The sequence below is a fragment of the Phascolarctos cinereus genome, unplaced genomic scaffold (genome assembly GCF_003287225.1).
Source record: "Phascolarctos cinereus isolate Bilbo 61053 unplaced genomic scaffold, phaCin_HiC Scaffold_726;HRSCAF=1367, whole genome shotgun sequence".
In the NCBI taxonomy this organism is placed as follows: domain Eukaryota; kingdom Metazoa; phylum Chordata; class Mammalia; order Diprotodontia; family Phascolarctidae; genus Phascolarctos; species Phascolarctos cinereus.
The window spans coordinates 330,869,726-330,892,483 of NW_027556098.1; the positions used below are offsets into that span (position 1 = coordinate 330,869,726).

The window sequence follows — 22,758 nt, forward strand, 5'->3', positions numbered from 1 at the left end:
TCCTCCTCCCACTACCCTACTTCAGGCCCTCATTACCACCTGCCTAGATAATTGCTTCCTTAGTGGTCTGCCTGTCCCTACTCTCCCTCCCTCCAATCCATCCTTCATATCACTTTCTGAATAATCTTCCTTAAGCACAGCTCTGTCACTTCTTAGCTCAAAAACCAACCAACCAACCAGGGGCTCTCTTTTCCCCCGCGAGTAAATTTAGAATTAATTTCCCTGGCCTTTAAAGGCCTTCAGACTTTGATGCTGCCCTTTGTTTCTAGACTTACTTCATATTGCTCCTTACATACCTTTTACTCCCTCCACTTCAAACTGGAGCACTCTCTGTATCCAAATATAGTTTGAATTCTCCAGCCCTTGTGATTTTGTTCACTCTGAGTTCTGTGCCTAGAATTTGTCTGCCTCTTCCCTTGTTGACTTCCTATACATCCTTTAAATCCAGATTAAAATGCCATTACCTCCATAAAACCTTGCTTGAGCCCTCTGTCAGCAGTAGCCTTCCCCTTTGAACCCTAGATAGTACTTTGCCTATAACTCCCTAAAGCATATAATATGTAATATTGTACATTACAGTGACCTATGTTTGGATTCTTATCCAAGCTTACAGAATAGCCAGTAGAGAATTCTTCAAATGCTTTCACATAGTATAGGTTAAGTACTTGAATTGTCATTATCATCTTAGTGATAGTCCAGGGGAACAGTTATGGGTGATGGTGAGGTCTAAAGTGTCACCTCTATTGTGGGTGGTTGAGAAAAAGTAAAGATGGAAGTCAAAGGAATGGAGGAGGTTGATAAACTAAGAGGCCATGGTGTTAGAGAAATCATCAACATGGATATAGAAGTCAGGGAGAATGATGGCAGGGTTCAGCAAACAGTCAACAAAAATTTCTTAAGTGCCTACTATGTGCTAGGCACTGTGTCGGGGATGCAAACAAAGACAAAAGATAATCTCCATCCTCACAGAGCTCATGATCTAACGGGAGAGACAATACATAAAAAGCAGCTGTAAAGAGGGGAAGGGTATACTGTATTGGGACATGATGAAGTCCAGGGCAGTGCACACTGTGGGAAATGAAGAGATGGTGCCCTGTGTGCCCTCCTTAGATGGAGGATATGGAAGGAGCACTCTCTGTTCACCCTCTTCCCTCTCCAATCAAAGGGAGGGAGGCACCACAGGAATAGGGGTGTGCTGAGCAGGCGTGAGATTCAAGGTTAGTGTGATCTTGAAGGACTATGAGATTCCTGGAGAACGCTGATGAAATCTAGAAGGATGCAGTCAGGCAGGAAATGATGGTTTAGCATGGAGAGCGACATATGAGCCAGGTAGTGAAAGGAAGGAAAGCATACTGAACATTATGCATTGCAGTCACAAGGTGTGACACAGTGAAAGAATCTCAGGACTTTAGAGTTGGAAAGGCTCTCACTGACTGTTTAGTCCAACCCGCTCACTTAAGGAATCTCCACTACAATCCACTTGACAAATTTTCCTCCATCTTCTTCTTGAGAACCTCCAGAGTGGGTTACGGGGAACTCACTGCCTCTCAAGGCAGCCCAATACACTTTGGGCTAACTCTGATTGCCAGGCAGTTTTTCCTGACATGAAGCCTAATTTGCCTCATTGCGCCTTCTATCCATTGCTCCTGATTCTTCCCCCAGGATTAAATAGAGCAAGTCTAACCTGTTTTCAGCAGATTCAACTCTTTGAAGACAGCTCTTACGGTCTCCGTGAGTCTTCTCTTCTCCAGGCTAAACATCCCCAATTCTTTCACTTGAGCCTCCCTATGGCATTCACGGCATCCTTCACCATCCTGGTTGTCCTCTGGAGGCTTTCCAGTTCATCAATGCCCAAACACCATGGTATCCAGAACTTATCCCACTAGGATGGAGTACTATGGAACTATGACATCCTTACTCCTGAACACTGTGCCTCTCAAGGCAGCTCAAGATCACCTTGGATGTTTTAGGCGGCCACATCACACAGCTGATTCCCATTGAGTTTGCACTCCTCTAAAAAGCCCCAGATATTTTTCAGACCAACAGCTGCCTCGACCAAGCCTTCCCCATCTTGTAATTATGAAACTGAATTTTTGGACCCAAGAGTGAGACTTTACATTTATCTTTATTGAATTTTATCTGACTAGATCCAGCCCAGTACTGTAGCCTGTCAAGGTCTTTTTGAATCCTAACTCTGTCATTCAGGGTACTAGCTATCCATGATTTGTCATCTACAAATTTGACTGATAAAGATGTTAAATAGCATAGACCTAAGCACTAATACTTGGGGCACTCCATTGTAGAACATTTGCCAAGTTGATATTAAACCATTAACGACTATTCTTTGAGACCATCCATTTCCCACAAGTTCCATGTCCATTTCATTATATTATCTTCTAGTTCATTACACTGTAGGCTCTTTGAAGGGCAGGGACCGTTTTTCCTTTTATTAATTGTATCCCCAGGGCTTAGCAGTGCCTGACACATAGTAAGTGCTTAGTAAATGTTTATTGGATTGGATTAGTCCACATCTCTTCTGGATTTTCACAAAAATAGTATGAGATAATTTATCAAATACTTTGCTAAAATCTAGGTAAACAACATCCACAGCATTCCTTCATTAAGCCATTTTGGTAACCCTGTCAAAAAAGGATATAAAGTCAGTCTGGTGTGCAGGAGGGGATCTTGATAGGGCCATGCTGGTTAGCTCTTTGCAAACCTCACCCCCCCATCCCCATTTTAGGTGGTTTCTATCTCTTTAATAATTCATTCTAGAATCTTCCTAGGAATCACAGTCAAACTCCTTGCAAACAGTTATTCTCTCCTCCTTTTTGAAAACTGGGACATAAACTCTTCTCCAACATTATGGTGCCTCTCCCATTTTCTATGATCTTTCAAATTGTGCTAATAGACTCAGCAATCATATTTTCCAGTTCCTTCAGTGCCCAAGGATGTGATTCATTTTGGCCAGGTGACACAAATTCATCAAAGATAACCAGGTGGTATAAAATTCAAAGGAGGGGAGATTATTAAGTGATGGGGGCAGAATGAGCATCTGGAAGTGGCACTAGAGGGCAAGGAGTGAACCATGAGACCTCTTCTTGGCCTAGGGAATCTGAGGGCATAAGGAGGGGGATGGATGTCTTTCTTTTCACTGAGAGTTTTAAATGTGCTTTATTACTCATAAAGCACAGCTCACAAATTATCCCAATGTTGGTGATCTTGGTATTCATCACTCTTCCATTCCTCAATCCAGCCAGGTGTTTCCACTTGCCATGTCCTGAAGATCTCCAAGGACTGGCCTTTTGGGGAAGGTCATACATGCTTCTAGGCCTGAGGCAGAGAGCTGACCTGGTGATTAGCACTGCCTGATTTTGACCTCGTCTCTTTTTGTTCCAGTCCTGTCTCTCACATGTTTCCTCTTGGTTCTAACCCCTCTGTCTGGTTTCTGGATTTGGATGCCTGCTTGAGTCCTTGTTACTATCTCTGTCTCCCTGTTCATATTCTGCTTTTCCTGATCTTATTACCTTGGCTTGGAATGTCCCAACTGTTGGTGACCTTCGGCTTGGCACTCATTCTTTGTATTTGCCTGATTCATTCTTTGTATTAGCCTCATCCTCTTTGCTAGTGGCACAGTGGATAGTGTTAAGCCTAAGTTAGAATTTGACCTCAGACACTTCCTAGCTATGTCAGCCTGGGCAAGTCCCTTAACCCTGTTTTCCTCAGCTTCCTCATCTGTAAAATACAGTATCCTTGCCGAGAAAACCCTAAATGGGGTCAAGAAGAGTTGGACATGTTTGAACACCGCCACTAACAACAACTTGGCTTGCTGTCACATCCCTGGTTGTAATTGTCTGCTTTCCATCTCTATCTTCTCACTTTCAATGGTCTGGTGTGGTAGCTGAATAGTAATTTCTACTTATTCCTTCATACAGTGCTTGATAATTAAAATATTTTGTACTCTCTGTGGGTTCATTTTGTTGGTACTCAGTCTTTGGCTTCCCTGGGTAGCTAGGTAGCACAGGGGACAGTCAGGAAGACCTGAGTTCAAATACAGCTTCAGACATTACAAGCTGTGTAACCCTGCACAGGTCACTCAGCCTCTTTCTCCATCAGTTTCTTCAGCTGTAAAATACAGATTATAATAATAGTAGGTTCCTCCCAGGGTTGTTACGGGGATCAAATGATATATTTATAAAGTGCTTAGCACTGTGCCTGACAAATAGTAGGTACTTAATAAATATTTCATTCCTCTCTTTCCTTGGGAACTCTGAAGAACAAAAGGTTTAACTTTGACTAAGTAAATGTGTCAAGGCAACAAACCGCATAGAAGCAGACAGGTAAAATGGAAAGTGAACTGGCTGAGTCAGGGGCAATTAGGTGGCACAGTGGAAAGAGTGTCAGGCCTGAAGTCAGGAAGACTCATCTTCCAGAGTTCAAATCTGGCCTCAGACACTTACTAGCTGTGTGACTCTGGGCTTAACACTTAATCCTGTTTGCCTCAGTTTCCTCATTTGTAAAATGAGCTGGAGAAAGAAATGGCAAACCACTCTAATATCTTTGCCAAGAAAACCCCATATGGGGTCACAAAGAGTTGGATATGACTGAAAACGGCTAAACATGGGAGTTAGTATCAGCTTTGCCATTAACTAGTTTTACAACCACAGTCAAGTTTTTAAATTCTCTGTGCCTCAGCTTCTCATCTGTCAAACAGGTAGACTAGATCAGTGATATCATACTCAAATGGAAACAGATCCTTGCAGCTACATATTAACTTAGAAAATCACAAATGAACATTTTCTATATTGTATTGTATTTTTACTTATTTTGTTAAATATTTCCAAATTACTTTTTAATCTCATTCTGGTTGAACTTGAGTGTTTGTGGGCTGCATGCAGAGGCCACATGTTTGATACCTCAGAACTAAATAATCTTTAAAGCCCTTTGCAACTCTGACATCTTCAGTAAAGAGGTTACCCTCTTCATTGCTTAAGTGATTGGGACCCAAGAGAAGAGAATGCCAGTGATGGGTCAGTGAGCCTCTGAGGAAGGAGTTTGGCATAGCTGGCCCACTGCCCAATGTTGCCTCTGAGGGTGTCAACACTAGGATAGGGAGTGATTTAGGAGCTTGGGAAAGCTTTGGAGTGAGCCAGGCTATTCTTAGCTGAATCATCCTTCTCACTCCTGAAGCCGGGACTGGAAGATGGCCACTGTGGGAATGAAAAAGACTAGGAATTCTCACTTTTTGTCTTGATTTATAACCATTGACTTTAAACAGCCTGCCCCACCCCCTGTTCTCTAGGCTGGAGTTATCCATCAGAATGAGTGGCTGATGGATTACTTCCCCACTTTTCAACAACATCACCCCCATCCCCAATAATTCACTCTAGACTGACCTAGCTGTTGAGCCACACCCCAACCTGAAGCTGGGGATTCATCAGAAAAAAAAATGAATGCTTTTGCCCTTGGTTGTGTGGTGAGGAAGAGGGGGGAAGGGAGGGATGTATCTCTGACCCATCACTTTCTTTCCAACAGGTAGAAACATGGGTCTGTGACTGTTTAGTGTCTCTATCTAGATTTTATCTTTGTCATTCCCATTGAGGTGAGATGAGGCTAATTGGCAAAGATCTTGTTTATCTTGATTCAATTCAACAAACATTTATTGAGCACGTTCCACTAGATATTATATTACTATTTCCATTTTACAGATGAAGAAATTGAGTTTGAGAGAGGTGATATGATTTGCTCCCAGCAAATATCAGAACTTTTACTAGAATTCGGGCCTCTTGATGCCAATCAAGTGTGGTGCCATTTCCATTATAGATCTTACTGCTGCCTCCAGTGAGCTATCCTATGAATGGTTCCCAGTGGAACCTAGTGGCACATGGTAAGTTAGTGTATTAAAGCCACCTCGTGATGGAAAAGAAAAATAACAAACCCTGAAGGGATAAGCTGCTGCTGGTGAGTCACAGGTGCTATCTTCCTATATGGACAGCCCTAGCGGAGAATGAGAGGTAAAGCTTCACCAGCAGTTTTCTTCTTATGAATAGGAGCCTGAACATTGAGATGTAAGCTCCTGAGAGCTCCTGTGAGAATGAGAGAACACACTAAGAAATAACAAGTGAACCCTAAGCTTCTTCCTCTGCACATGCTCCACGGGAGCATCAGAAACAGAATCGGAAGAATTTTTCCAGACTGACCTTTATCCCAGACTCCAGCGTCCTTGTTGGACAGCTCCACCTAGCCATTCTCCCAGTAGTTTAAACTCCACCTGTCCAAAAGGAAACTCATCCCCTTCCCCTACTAAAACCTTTCTCATTTGGCCTTTTCTTTCTATCTCCATTGAGACCACCCTTGTTCAGAAGAACCTTATCTCATGCCTACACTATAGACTCCCACTTGGTTCCCCTATCTCCAGCCTCTCTTGTGGCTAATCCATTTTTCATAGAGCTGTCAGATTAATCTGCCTAATATTCTGGCCTTGTCAACCTCCTGCCTACAAACCTTCACTGGTTCCTTATGAATAAAGTTAAAACTTTGACTTTTCATTCAAGGTCCTATACAAGCTGACTCTAACTTATTTTTGTATCTTCAACCCATACTCCTACTCTTCATTATAACTTACAATCTAACCAAACTGAATCCATTCACTATCTACTGAATATATTCCAAGCCTTTCTGCTTTTAAGCCTTTCAAAGTTCAGATTTTTATTTCTGAAGTACTTCTCCTCACCTCCACCATTTCTTTCTGTGGAAATCCTACTTATTATTCAAGGCCCAGATTATCAGACACCTCCACCAAGAAACCTTCCCCCTCAAACAAAAGTTATCCCTCTTATAACCTCTACCTTTTAATATTTCCACATCCTACTTCTGGTGATAACTATTTGTATTCATAGGATCAGAGAATTTTAGCATTGGAAAGGCCCTTAGAGAATATCTAGTGCAACCTGCACACTTAAGAGATAAAGTCCACGGAAGGGAAGTGATTTGGCCTGAAGTCATGCTTTATGTTTCCTACTAGACTCAGTTCTCTGAGGTCAAGAACTCATATCTTGCACTTTTTTGGATCTCCTCCAACTATTAACACTTAAATTGAAATGAGATTGAAATAGAATGCAATGACTATTATGGAAGTGTTTTGCATGACTACACATGTATAACCGATATTGAATTCCTTGCTTTCTCAAGGAGGGTGGGTGGAGAGGGAGGAAGACAGAGAATTTGGAACTCAAAGTTCTAAAAACAAATGTTAAAATTGTTTTTACATGCAACTGGGAAATAAGATACACAGGCAATGGGGTATAGAAATCTATCCTGCCCTACAGGAAAATGGAAGGGGAAAGGGATGAGAGAAGGGGGGTTGGGTGATAGAAGGAAGTGAAAATTGGGAGAAGGGGTATTCAGAATGCATGCCATCTTGGGGTAGGGGAGGAGAGAGATAGGGAGAAAATTTGGAACTCAAAATCTTGTGGAAGTGAATATTGAAAACTAAAAATAATAAATTAATTTAAAAAAGAATGTAATAATTCTGACTTTTCCAAGGTCACGAATAACACCAAAACTAATGTTCCTACCATTGTTCTATGTTTTTCTTTTGGTCAGTGGCATGTATGTAGACACAACCTAAACTATATTACTTTAATTATAAATTAATAGGATTGTAAATTCTTTATCACAATGAAGGTTTTAATCACATATGTCTGCTTTGTTTGGGGAACATGTTTTGATGGAAAGTATATCTAAGTTGTTGAATTAATGCACTGACCTGAAATAAAACATCATTCTAAATAAAGTTTTACAATAAAAAAAAAAGAAATAGAATGCAAAAAATACATTTAACAAATGTGTGTTGAATGAACACATTGGGTAGAACTACAGAGCTTAAAGAGACCTCATGAAATTGGCACAGTTCCAAACAAGGTTACTGACCCTGCTGAATGATTGGCTCAGGACACATGGGACTTCCCATCCATTCCAAAACTAACAGCCCTTATTATCCAGGCCCATATCAATTAGTCTTTGCACCTCATTGCCTCTCTCAAACAGTGCCCATTCAATATATAGCTGTGCAATTTTCACCCTGATATTTAAATCTGTATTTCTCTATTTTTTTTATTGCCTTCCCAACTACCCTGTAAGCTCCTTGAAGGCAGGAAATGTCTTCCTATTTTTAGGTGTGTGTCCTTGTGCATTTAGTCCAATGCCTAGCAGCTCAAGGGCTGGGTGGGTATGTTTTGAATGACTGATTGTCTGTCTGTCTTAGGATATGGAACAAAGTACTTTGCAAGGTCTCGACAATCTACTAACCCTGGCTTGACCTGAGTTAACTTGTCATTTGATTATGCTGATTTCCTTTGGTGGTTTTGAGATCTCCCTCTGGGTCATTAGAGACACACCCCTGAAGATTGTCTTCTTGGACAGAAACCAGAAGCTGGAGAACTGAGCCAGGGGTGGTGCAGAACTGAATTCTTAGCTGATATGTGAAACCAATAGATGGGAAAGAGAAATCATACCCAGGGAAGGCTCTGTATACAATCTGCTAATCATCTATTCAGGATGCCTCATGGTTACAGCTCAAAAGCTTACTTGGCACAGGACAGAGCCAAGGGCCAGCTGCCCCTTTAGCTCTGTAGGTCAAATTAAAAACCCCAAGAGAACAAAATGAGGGGTGGGTCACAAAGGAAATTTATGAGGAACAGATTATGAAATAGTATTTGGCAAACTGCTAAGAATTGGGTCCTTGTCCATATCTAAAAAAGGAACCTAATAATAATGATAGTATAATAATAACACCTGACATTATATATTACCTTAGAGTTTGTGAAGCATTTGATGAATTTAGTCTTCAGTGAACCTCATAACAATCCAGTGAGGCAGATACTGAAGATACTAACTCCATTTCTGAGATGAGGAGACTGAGGCTTAAGTGTTTTTCCCTTAGTCTTTAGTCAAGTATTCTATCCACTCTATCAGTAGTTCTCAAAGCAAAGTCTTAGAACCCCTGGAAGTTCCCAGGATACTTCCAGTGGTTCTGTGAAGTCAAAACTATTTTCCTCATAATATCATTAGTAGCTTATTAAAATACTCCTCCTTTTCTAACTACATATCTGTGTGAGGCTGAATTTTCCTCATTTACTTCAATCAAAACAACATATCACAACAGATTGAATGTAGAAACAAATATGGAATCCAGCTGTCTTCTATTAAGCCCCAATATTAATGAGATTTATAGAAATATGTAAAACAATGCCACTTTTCTCACTAATTATTTTTTGGAAAATAGTTATTTTCATAAAAACCTATCTTTAGATTAACATACAGTAGGCTTGTTATTGTTTTGAATGAATTGACATTTTAAAATTTTGACAGTTTTAATTTCTGGTACGTTGAATATTGATACAACCCACATAAACAAAAGCTATTTGAGGTTTTCGATAATTTTTAAGAGTGTAAAGCAGTCCTCAATAATTAAATGTAAAAGAGTTCTGGGGCCACAACATTTGAGGAATGCTATACTACACAGAATATTGCTTCACATCACCTTGTTTGTAAAGTGACTGTAAAGTCATGAGTAGACCAGTGCAAAGAGTCATGTTTTTAGTGTCAGAAGTGCTGGGTGAAGATTCTAGTTCTGCTATTTCATATCTATGTGACCTTGGGGAGGTCATTTAACCTCTGTGGTTAGCCAGTCAACAAGCTTTTTGTAAATGCTTACTATGTGCCAGCAGCTAGATGGCACAGTGGATAGAGTGCTAGGCTTGGAGTCAGGAAGAGTCAACTTCCTGAGTTCAAATCTGGCCTCAGATACTTACTAGCTCTGTGACCCTGGGCAAGTCACTTAACCCTCTTTGCCTCAGTTCCTCATCTGTAAAATAAGCTGGATTAGGAAATAATAAGTTACTCAATATCTTTGCTAAGAAAACCCCAAAATGGTGTAACAAAGGTTGGACATGACTTAGAAGACTGAACAATAACAAAATACTACATGCTAGGCACTTCTTTGTGTTATGTGCTGAGGATTTAAATATAAACCCAAAGATGGTCCCTGCTCTGACATTCTTTTTATCTTTCTGGTCAATTAGTAACTTTAAAAAAAAATTAGTCTTCGGGGCAGCTAGGTGGCACAGTAGATAGAGCTCCAGCCTTGGAGTCAGGAGAGCTTGAGTTCAAATCTGGTCTCAGACACATGATACTTACTAGCTGTGTGACTCTAGGCAAGTCACTTAACCCCCATTGCCTCACCAAAAAAAAAAATTAGTCTTCTAAAGTTTTATTATTTATTTTAAAAGCTTTTTTCTTTTTAAAGTTTGAGTTCCAAACTCTCTTCCTCCCTCCCATCCTCTTCTATATTCACTGAGAAGGCAAACAATATGATATCAATTATACATGTGAAATTATGTAAAACATATTTCCATGTTAGCCATATTTCAAAAAAAGCAAGAAAAATAAAGTGGAAAATTATACTTCAATGTGCACTCAGAGTTCATCAGTTCTCTCTCTGGAGGAGGATAGCATTTTTTCTTCATCAGTCCTTTGGAATTGTTTTGGATCATTGCATTGATCAGAGTAGCCAAATCTTTCACAGTTGATCACATTATAACATTGCTGTTACTGTGCAATTACTGTGTGTTAATCCATTTTCACTTCACTTTGCATCAGTTCATATAGGTCTTGCCATGTTTTTCTAAAACTACCCCCCTCATCACGTCCCATAGCACAATAGTACTCCATCACAATCATATGCCACAACTTGTTTAGCCATTCCTCAATTAATAAGCATCCCCTCAATTTCCAATTCTTTGCTACCACAAAAAAAAAGCTGCTGTAAATATTTTTGTACATACAGGTCCTTTTCCTTTTTCTTTGCTCTCTTTGGAGTACAGACCTAGTAGTGGTATTGTTGGTTCAAAAGATACGCATAGTTTTATAGCCTTTTTGGGCCTAGTGTCAAATTGTTCTCAAGAATGGTTGGACTAGTTCACAACTCCACCAACAGTTCATTAGGGTACCTATTTTTCCCTCATCCCCTCCAGTGTCTGTCATTTCTGAAAGGTGTGAGGTGGTATCTCAGAGTTGTTTTAATTTGCCTTTCTTTAATCAGTTATGATGCAGTGCATTTTAAAATGACTATAGATAACTTTCGTTTCTTCTTTTGAAAACTGCCTCTTTACATCCTTTGGCCATTTATCAGTTGGGGAATAGCTCTTATTTTTATGAATTTGACTCAGCTCTATACTCAGCATATATTTGCAAAATAAGGCCTTTGTCGGAGAAACTTGCCTTAAATTTTTTTTTGATATTAATTCATTGTGACACCTTTTAGTAAAATACACTTTTCTTGGTTATTCCTTTTAATTGGGTCTATTTTTGCTTTTGCTTTGTCTAAGATCATGATTGCTACCCCTACCTTTTTAAAATCTAGCTGAAGCTCCATTTTAACTCTCTGTGTGTCTTTCTGTTTTGAGTGTGTCTCCTCTAAACAACATATTATTGGATTCTGATTTCTAATCCATTCTGCTGTCTGCTTCCATTTTATTGGTGAACTCATCCCTTTTATATTCGTAGTTATGATTACTGTGTTTTTCCCTCCATCCTATTTTCTTCCATTTCCTCTTCTCTTTCTCTTTTTAATTCTGTTCCTCCTTAAAAGTCTGTTTTATTACGAACCACTACCTCCCTCAATCTGTTCTTCCTTTTATCATCCTCCCCCTCCACCCCAATCCCTTTCTTCTATCTCCTTCCCCTCCTATATCCCTATTGCATAAGTTACATTTCTATACACAACTTAGTACATACAGGTATTCTTCCCTTTGAACCAATTCTGATGAGAATGAGGTTCAAACATTGCCTGTCATGATCCCCCATACTCCCCTATGCTGTAAAAGCTCTTCTTTGTGCCTCAGTTTTATGTGAGAAATTATCCCCATTCTACCTCTCCTTTCCCCCCCTTCCCAGTGCATTCCTCTTTCTTATGCCTTCATTCTTCTTGGAGATCATTCCAATATAATCGACTTATATCCATGGCCTTTCTCTGTGTATTGTCTGCTTTAATGATGATAAAGTTCTTAGGAGTTACATGTATCATCTTCCCATATAGGAATGTAAACAGTTTACCTTTATTGAGACCCTTATGATTACTCTTTCATATTTACCTTTTTATGTTTCTCATGAGTCTTGTGTTTGAATATCAGATTTTCTATTCGGCTCTAGTCTTTCCTTCAGGAATACTTGAAATTCCTTTATTTCATTGAAAATCCACTTTTTTTTTACACTGAAGGATTATACTCAGTTTTTCTGAGTAGGTTATTCTTGGTTGTAATCCTACATCCTTGGCCTTCTGGAATATGATATTCCAAATCCTTTGCTCCTTTAACATAGAAACCGATAAATCTTATGTGGTCTTGACAGGCAACACAATATTTGAATTGTTTCTTGCTGATTGCTTGAAGTATTTTCTTTTTGACCTTGGAAACTCTGGAATTTGTCTATAATATTTCTGGGAATTTTCATTTTGAGATCTCTCATAAAGGTAATTGATATAGTCTTTAAATTTCTATTTGACCCTCTGGATCTAAGATCCTGGGGCAGTTTTCCTTGATTTCTTGAAACATATCTAGGTTCTTCCTTTCATCATGGCTTTCAGGTAGTGCAATAATTCTTAAATTCTCTCTCCTTAAATATATTTTATAGATCAATTGTTTTTCTTATGAGGTATTTTGCATTTTCTTCTTTTGACTTTGTTTTATTGTTTCTTGATGTCTCATGGAGTCATTCACATTCACTTGCCCAATTCCACTTTTTAAAAATTTTTTTTTATTTTTCAATTCTAATTTTTAAAGAATTATTTTCTTCAGTGAGATTTTGTACCTCTTTCTCCATTTGGCCAATTCTGTTTCTTTTTTATTTTTTAACCTTTTTAAAAATTTATTTATTATGTTTTTTGTATACTTCCATAAGTTTTTGAGTTCCAAATTTTCACCCCATCTCACCCCTCCCCCCACCCCAAGATGGCATGCATTCTGAATATCCCTTCCCCTACTCTGTCTTCTCTTCTATCTCTTCCCCCCCCTTCTCTTATCCCCTTCCCCTTCTATTTCCCTGTAGGGCAAGATAGACTTCTGTACCCCATTTCCTGTATTTCTTATTTCCCAGTAGCATGTGAAAACATTTTTTTAAACACATGTTTTTAAAACTTTAGGTTTCAGATTTCCTCTCTTCCTCCCACCCCACCCACCCTCATTGAAAAGGCAAGCAACTCAATATAGGTTGTACATGTGCAGTTATGCAAAACACTTCCATAGTAGCATGTTGTGAAAAACTAACTCTATTTCCCTTAATCCTATCCTGCCCTCCCATTTATTCTATTCTTTCTTTTGACCCTGTCCCTCCTCAGAAGTATTTACTTCTGATTACCCTTTCCCAATCTGCCTCCTCTCTATCATCCCCCTGCTCTCTTGTCCCCTTCTCCCCCTATTTTCCTGTAGGGTAAGACAGATTTCCATACCCAATTGAATGTGTATGTTATTCCCTCCTTAAGCCAAATCCTATGAGAATAAGATTCACTCATTCCCTCTACCTTCCCCTGTTTCCCCTCCACTGTAAGAGCCTTTTTTTTCTTTTTTTTTGTGAGATAATTTACCCCATTCTACCTCTCCCTTTCTTCTTCTCTGAGTATAATCCTCCCTCATCCCTTAATTTTATTCCTCAGATAAGACCCCTTAATCTTCAACTCACCCTGTGCCCTCTATCTATCTATATATACATACACATAATTTTTTTCCTCCAACTACCCTAATACTGACAAAGGTCTCATGAGTTATAAATATCATCTTTCCATGCAGGAATGTAAACAGTTCAATCTTAATAAGTCTTTTATGATTCCTCTTTCCTGTTTACCTCTTCATGTTCCACTTGAGTCCTATTTGAAAGTCAAATTTTCTATTCAGCTCTGGTCTTTTCATCAGGAATGCTTGAAAGTCCTCTATTTCACTGAATGACCATTTTTCCCCTGAAGGATTATACTCATTTTGCTGGGTAGGTGATTCTTGGTTGTAATCCTATGTCCTTTGCCCTCCGGAATATTATATTCCATGCCCTGCAGTCCTTTAATGTAGAAGCTGCTAAATCTTGTGTTATCCTGATTGTGTTTCCACAGTACTTGAATTGTTTCTTTCTGGCAGCTTGTAATATTTTCTCCTTGACCTGGGAACTCTGGAATTTGGCTATAATATTCCTAGGAGTTTTCCTTTGGGGATCTCTTTCAGGAGGAGATCTGTGGATTCTTTCAATTTCTATTTTGCCCTCTGGTTCTAATATATCAGGGCAGTTTTCCTTGATAATTTCTTGAAAGATGATGTCTAGGCTCTTTTTTTGATCATGGCTTTCAGATAGTCCAATAATTTTTAAATTTCTCTCCTGGATCTATTTTCTAGGTCAGTTGTTTTTCCAATGAGATATTTCACATTGTTTTCTAATTTTTCATTCTTTTGGATTTGTTTTACAGTGTCTTGATTTCTCATAAAGTCACTATCTTCCAATTGCTCTATTCTAATTTTTAAGGAAGTATTTTCTTCAGTAAGCTTTTGGACTTCCTTTTCCATTTGGCCAATTTTTCTTTTTAGGGCATTTTTCTCCTCATTGGCTTTTTGGACCTCTTTTGCCATTTGGGTTAGGCTATTTTTTAAGGTGTTATTTTCTTCAGTATTTTTTTGGGTCTCCTTTAGCAAGCTGTTGACTTGTTTTTTCATGATTTTCTTGCATCACTCTCATTTCTCTTCCCAGTTTTTCCTCTACTTCCCTTACTTGTTTCTCAAAATCCCTTTTGAGCTCTTCCAAGGCCTGGAACTGATTCACATTTTTCTTGGAGGCTTTGGATGTAGGAGCTTTGACTTTGTTGTCTTCTTCTGGTTGCATATTTTGATCTTCTTTGTCACCAAAGTAAGATAATATAGTCTGAGTCTTTTTGCGCTGCTTGCTCATGATCCCGGCCAATTACTTGAGTTTTAAACTCTTTGTTAAGGTAAGAGTCTGCTTCCAATGTGGAGAATGTACTGTCCCAAGCTTCAGGCCAATTCTGTTTTTTAAAGTGATAGTTTCTTCAGTATTTTTGTGCCTTTTTTTAAACCAAGCTGTTAATTCTCTATTCATAATTTCCTTTCATCACTCTCATCTCTTTTCCCAATTTCCCCCACCACTCTTAGCACTTTCTTTAACTCTTCCAGGAATTCTTGGTGGGCTTGGGTCCAATTAGCATTTTTCTTTGAGGCTTTGGAGCTGTTTTCACATTGTTGTCTTCTTCAGAGTTTATGTCTTGGTCTTCCGTACCACCATAGTAGCTTTTTATGGTAAAATGCTCTTGTTGTTGTTGTTTAATAATTTTTCTAACCTATTTCTTGACTTTGAACTTTATATTAAAGTTGGGCTTTTCTTCTCTGGGGGTGGGGAGGTGCTGCAAACTTCAGGCTTTTTTGCACTGCTATTTTCAGAGCTAGTTCTGGGGGTCGGTGGTGGTTCCAAGGTGGTGTGATCCTGAGAGAGGTGTAGTCACAGCTCTCCTAGTCTGTACTGTAGCCTTTACCCAGGAAGGGCCCCTGCTCCCCTTCAGCCACAAACTCTAGTACTTCTCTCTGCCTTAGAATTGGGACTAGGGCCCCTTCTCCCTTGTGACAGACCCCTAGCACTACCCTCTTCTCTGGAACAGTGACCCAGAATTGTGTTTGGAAACAGTTGCCAATCAGTGCCAGATGTACCCAGTAAGCAAAGGGTCCTCTTTAATTTCTCTCTGACCAGTTGTCTGACACCATTACTCTCTTTGAGCTGAGAGCTCCTGAAGCTGCTGCTGCTGCTGCTGCTGTACGTATGGGCTCCAGACAGCTCTCTACCTGATGTCATAAACTTTTCCTGCTGACTTCTTAAATTTTCTTAGGCTTGAATAATTTTTCACCTTGACCTTTTGTTAGCCCTGCTGCTTCAAAATTTGATTGGAGGTGTTATTTTGAAGTTGCCTGGAGGGGAATGTTGAGAGAGTTCTGCTGGGTAGCCTCTAATTCACCATATTGGCTCCCTGCCCTCACATTCTAATGGGGGAAGACATCACATTAAAAGGAAGTTGAAAAGCCAGGGTACTAGTGAGATGAAAGGAGGAAGGAAAGATGGCTGATGGGATTCTACCTTTGTCACCTGTTAATTGAAGGAGTTTGATTAGATCTTCCCTAAGGTCCCTTCTTATTCTTACTAATTATTCTTATCATATTTTTATATATTATATAATAATATTATTATAATATATAATATTATTCTATATTATTAATTATTATTAATTAGGTAGACCACATAAGTATTAGCATCCTCATTTTTATAGACCAGGAATCTCAACGATGCTGAACAACCTGCCCAAGTCACATAGCTATTAAGTATGAGTTGGGATCAGAATCTAAGATCTCTGACTCCTAAGCCCAGTGCCCACCCAGTGTAACTACAGATATGTCCATGTGGGTTTCTTATATTCTATTGGCTTTCCCCAGTGTTGACAGTTTGCCAACTTTTAGCACATTTAGAGAAGAAAAACCAGAATGGTGCCATGGCCATAAAATGATTCACTTCAGGAAGCCCAGTGAGGATCAGGGGACCACGGTAATTGTATTCAAGCATCTGAAGGGGCGTGTGGAAATGGGATTAGCCTTTTGTTGTTTGGCCATAGGACAGAACAAGCAGCAGTGGACAGAAGTAGCAGAGAGGGGGAAAGGAGAAGGGAATAAGCATTTGCATAGTGCCTACTCCGTGCCAAGCCCTGTGCTAAGTAAGCACTTCTAACAAACATCATCTCATTTGATCCTCACGACAACCTTGTGAAGTAGGTGATATTATTATCCCCATTTTACAGTGGAGGAAACTGAGGCAAACAGAAGTTAAGTAACTTGCCCATGGTCACACAGCTACTAAGTGTCTGAGGATGGATTTGAATTTAGGTCTTCCTGACTCCAGACTCCAGCATTTTATCTCCTGGGCAACCTTGCTACCTAGGCAAACTTTTGGGTGAAATATATAGAAAACATCCCAATAGTAAAGCTGTTGAAGATTATTATCATTTGTCTGGGGTACTGTGAGGTTTAGTTATGATCAAGTATGATTAAAACTCAGTTCCTTCCAGCTCTGAGATTCTGAAATTCTATGAGAAAAACATAATAAATAATAATAAAATGGTCTTCCTCTCTAGCCTTCTCCTTTCAAATACATGCACCTGATACCCTGTAATATAGTGGGCTTGTTGTCAAGAGGATCTGGGTTGGAATACTGATTCTGGCACTCATATTAACTGTGTGACTGTGGGGAAATTCACCTTATCTCCCCAAACCTCAGTTTTTTCATCTGTAAAATAGGGATGACAAGAATACTAGCATGACTTTTCTCACTGGGTTGTGATTATGTGTGTGTGTGTCCGTGTTTAACTATGAAATGCTCCTTTTACTACTTGGACTTCCCAGAACTAGGGACCTCTGGAGAGAGGTTAAAACTTTGCTTTCCCCATTTTTTAGAAAAGAAACAATAAAGAAAAGATCTCATGTGCTCTCAAAGGAAGAAAAGGAAACTTTTGCTTGGGCTGGTCAGATAATCCCAAATATTCTGTTGTTCTGAAGCAGTCCTATTTCCTGGGTTTCTGATGTTGTCCTGCCTTGAGCTCAGGCAACAGCCAGTTTAAAATCTAGAGAGGTCTGTCGGCTCTACAGCTGAGGCTTAATGATTCACCCACCATCCAAACAACAGCAAGGAAAAGAGGACTGTACCTTAATATTGTCTTCCGGCCAGGAGTTCAGCATCGTGGCAATGTGGCCTTTGTCATGAATGGTGATAAAGAGCCCACTAAGAAAAGACACATACACACAGAGAAACAGAAACCACGTGGTCAAACCATGAAATGCAGTGAGGACCAGCAGCTTAAGCTTGAATTAAGATTAATGTGAAGTATATACATGGCAGAACCCAGGCTTAGATAAATTTGCTTTAGGTCTATGAACCATCCCTTCACATTTAGAACTCAGATTAGTTTTTTTAACTTTCAAGGGGAAAAAATTACAAAAAAAAAAAGGCAGCATCCTGTTGCTATGGGGCACTTCTGGTGGAAACTCCCACCTGGGATCAACAAGCGTCCACAGAAGGGTCTCTAAGGATCCTCTGGAAAGCCTGGAGCAGGGAGCTATGTAGACAGGATCATAGAACTAGGGCAGATGGGAGGCCATCTGATGAGGAAACTGAGGCTCAGAGAGGTTAAGAAGTGGCAGAATCCAAATCCCACATTTCTTCCACAACAACAATGGAGACTGACTAACTGCTTCTTACAGACTAATTGGTTTGAGGTCTGGGCTTTACTGAATGGAGTTACATTTTTGGGAAATATGCTCAGACCCATATGTTAGAAGAGGACACTCCTATTTATAGAAGAGAAGCCTATGGAAAAGAATGTATGGGAAACTATAACTGGGCAGCAGCTACCTTTCTGTCAGTGGTGAGGGTTTATGGGTCTAGGGCTGAGTAATGGGGAAATAAGGAAAGTAGAAAAAAAAACTGAAAGGAAACCATGAAGTAGAATTGGTACTATGTAGCAGGCAAGTCAGGCCGTAGTTCCACTGTAGCTATGGTAACTACAGGGAAGGGGCCGTGGGCCCTTCTATTTGCTAACATTCTGCTGCCACTAGTCTGGCTCTGTGTGTTGTGGATTAGAGTGCTGGATTTTGTGTTAGAAAGTCTAAGGTTCAAATCTGCCTCCGATATGAGGAGGGAGTAACTTCCAGGCACAAGGGGAAGGCAGGGCAAAGGGACAGACGCAGGTGATTAAATGTTGTATAGTACCAATCGGATTTCACGGTTCCCTCTCCAGTACGTTGTCTGGATATCTTCTTTGCTATGTTTTGCATAACATTTATTTGTGTGCGTCGTATCTTATGCTGCTTCCCTTTCCCTCCTCTAAATAGACTATGAGTTCCCTGAAGGCAAGAACTGTGTTGTTCTTTATTTTTGTATTCTTGGCTTCTAGCACAGTTCTGTGCTTAAGCAATGTTTCTGAATCATGTGAATTAAACTTAATCACTTTAATTAATTAAATTTAATTATTAATAATTATGATATATTATTTGTATAATATATATATATAATTATAATATCTAATATAAGAATCAGCTAATTAAATTAATTTAATTAAAACATTTTCAAGCACTTATTACATGCTAAGCTCTGGGGATACAAATAGAAATGTGTGACAGCCCCTGCTCTCAGTGAGCGTATATTCTACTGGGGGAGACAACATACCCAGGGGATTTCAGTGGCAAGTCAAATGGGAAAGCCCAGTGGTTCCTTAGGCGCACTGACAAAGCTCATGGTAATGCAGCTTAAATGTCATTTCCACTGATGGAACCATATTGATTTCTGATGTTAAACCATTTGCCAGTGCAAATTTTGGTGGTAAGAATTCTCTATTTTGAGTCTTTAGTAGCTAGGGCCACTAAAGAGGCTAGGCCTGCAATTCCTGCAGAGGGACTTGACAGGTTGAATCTCTATAAGATTTGCTCCCATGGTAACAGACACAAAACTACCTTGGTGGGCTAGTGGTGAGGCTAAATAAAGCCCCTCCAAAACAAAGCTCCAGAGAGCTAGTCTTGAAGTTCTAAAGATCTGTTGTTATTTCCAGTTGTGTCTGTTTCAATCCTCTCTCCCTGAAGAAGGCCCAAAGCCTCTTCTATAATGATATCTAATGAAGCAATTATTTTGTCGGTTTCCTCTCACCTTTTAGATTCAGGGAGTCAACCATATGGCCTTGAGACTAGAGAAGTCAGGAGAGAACAAGGGGACCCTGAAGGTGAACTGAATGCACACCACAGAGCCTGGCTCAGGAGTTATCAGTTAATTGCTTCTGATTGGAAAAAAAAGACAATGTAGAGATATTAGGTCTCACTTTTGTTTTCCAGGCACAGAACATCTTGAAGATGAAGCCATGCAACCAGAGAACTCTCCAAGGCAAAGAATTCCTCTGAGCAATGAGATCAACAGTGCAATTCAAGAGCATGTATTGTTTTGCCTAGCTATTCACCACTCCTAGCATTAAAAGATGCTCATTTAGAATAGAATAACTCATTGGAATCATGATGTATAAAAACACCAATTGGAAAATTTTTTAAATTACATAATTTGTCCACCAATTGTTTCTCATACTTTTTTCCTACTTCCTTAAGAAAACTCATTTTTGAACATGGAGAGTCAAAATAGAACAAAAACAGTAGCCAACCTATGAAATCCAAAGAATCTTGGAGTTGAGGAGACCTTAGAGGTCATTCAGTCCATTCCCCTCACTTCCTTACCAACCAGTACTTTCTATTTTCAAATAGTTGCAATTGTTAAGGGGTTCTTCCTTGTATCAAAACAAAATCTGTTTTCTCAAACCTTTCACTCTTAGTTCTACCCTTTGCAGCCAATACAAGTCATTTCCCTACATGATTGTTCTTCAAATATCTGAAGGCATTTCAATATGTTCCTCTCTTTCCCCATCAGGTCTTCTCTTTTGTAGATGGAACATTTTCATTTCCTTCAAATGTTCCTCATATGATTTGATTTTGAATCTCTTCTATATCTTAGTCACCTTTCCCTTAAAACTAAGCTTGCAAATATCCATCCAGATATTTTTTAACATGATATAAAATGATCAAATAGAATAAAACAAACATTAACCTAGTCCTTTAAATCCTATAGTGTTTTTTCACAATAACCCTTTGTGATAGAAGTATGAATGTTATTTCCATTTTATAATGAGAAAACTGAGGTTTAGAGAGGTTGAGATCAATTCTATGAAACAAGCATTTATTAAGCATTTACTATGTACTCTATACCATGCATTTACTATATACTATGCTGAGGGCAGCTAGGTGGTAAAGTGCATAGTGCTATGTCTGGAGTCAGGAAGACTCATCTTCTTGAGTTCAAATATGGCCTCAGACACTTTCTAGCCGTGTTACCCTAGGCAAGCCACCTAACTCTATTTGCCTCAGCAAACCACTCAGTGTCTCTGCCAAGAAAATCCTAAATGGGGTCACAAAGAATTGGACACAACTGAAAAATGACTAAACAACAACAAATATACTGCGCTTCAGATACAAAGACAAAAGAAAAAACCAGTCCCTACCCTCAGGTATAAGAGATGGGGCCTGAACTCAGGAATCTTCTGACTTGAGTTTAGAATTCTTTCTGTTATGCTCATGCTGATGAGCATAATCTGATTTGACATAATAATAACGTGACACTTGGGGAAGAAATGGAGAAAAAAAGATTATATAAAGATAAAGGCAGGTGGGATCAAAAATTGACTGATTAAATACAGAGAGTAGTGATTAATGGATGGATGTCAAGTTGGAGTTGGGCATGTGGTCATATTCCAAATGGTTCTAAGTGTGTCCTAGTTCTATTGAATTTTTTTTTCATCAGTGACTTGGATGAAAGCATAAATAGTATGCTGATTAATCAAATCTGTAGACAAAACTTGCAGGAGTACATTGGATGACAGAACTGAGATTCAAAAATATTTTAGAAAGCTACAGTAATGGATAAAAGTTAGCAAAAGCACATTTCATAAAATATATATAAAGTATTACGTGATTTAAAAAAAATCAACTGCATGAGTACAAGATGGCAGACTTGCAGCTAGACTGAAGTTTATGTGAAAATAGCTTACAGATTTTAAGTAGACCACCAGTTCAGTATGAGTCAGTGGTGTGATCTAAGCTGCAAAAAAATTCATTTGAGCTTCTTAAATACTTCTGAAGAGCTGTGATTTTAATCATTTACTTCCATTGCAACCATTTCCACCCCTTAACAGACAAACCTCAGAAGTTCCTGTCGTCAAAAAATGTGTCTCCTGGTGGCCAGCTTTATGGTGAGGGGCCCCTTAATTACTCCTTCTATTACAGACATCTTGTTTTCCAACTTGGTAATACCTTCCAGAGGTTGGGCTGTTCCCTTAGACTTTGACAACCCAGAGTCATCTCCATGCTACAAGTAGGACTTTAGTGGGGAAATACAACGTTACACTGCATGAACAGAAGTATATAAAGTGGGGGGGATGGTTCCCTTGTGCTCTGCCCTAGTTAGACCACATCTGTAATAGCATGTCCAATTCGGGTGTTACATTATAGAAGGGCTGGAGTGGGTCCATAGGATAGTGTCCAGTATGAGGAGGGAACTTGACATCATTCCACTGCCTCACATATATTATTTTGGAAAAAAAAATTGTGCATGTAACCTGGAGGGTGGAATATTTAGGGGTGGAGAAGGGGAAACACAATAATATTCAAACATTTGAAAGGCTGCCAGATATGCGAGATAGTACCTATTCTCCTTGGCCTCAGAGGACAGACTAGAATCAGTGGGTGAGCTACAAAGGGGTAGATTTTGACCTGATATTTAAAAAAAAAACTTTCTAACAATTAGAACTGTCTCTCCCCTAAACTTTCCCCCCTACTCCAACGGAACGTGCTGCCTCAAATAATAATGAGTTTGCCATAACTGAAGTTTTCTTTCTTTTTTTTCTTTTTTTAGGTCTAGCTAATAATTTGTTAGGAATTCTATAGAGAGAATTCATGCTTTGAGTAGGGGGTAAATTGGGTGACCTCCATGTTCCTTCCAGTTCTGAGATTATCTGTCCTTGTTTTTATATTCAAGGGTGTATACAAGTCAAATTACATGTGACTTTCTGAGCTCAGCACGTTCAGCACATAA

General features: G+C 39.3%; 1 protein-coding gene across 1 annotated transcript in view; it reads right to left on the reverse strand.

Annotated features, from left to right (window-relative positions):
- The window catches only part of ME3 (malic enzyme 3), a 310,871-nt gene that overhangs the window by 103,897 nt on the left and 184,216 nt on the right, over positions 1–22,758 (reverse strand). Inside the window, 1 exon segment of the mRNA XM_020993762.2 lies at positions 17,787–17,862. Coding sequence (XP_020849421.1) covers positions 17,787–17,862 — 76 coding nt within the window.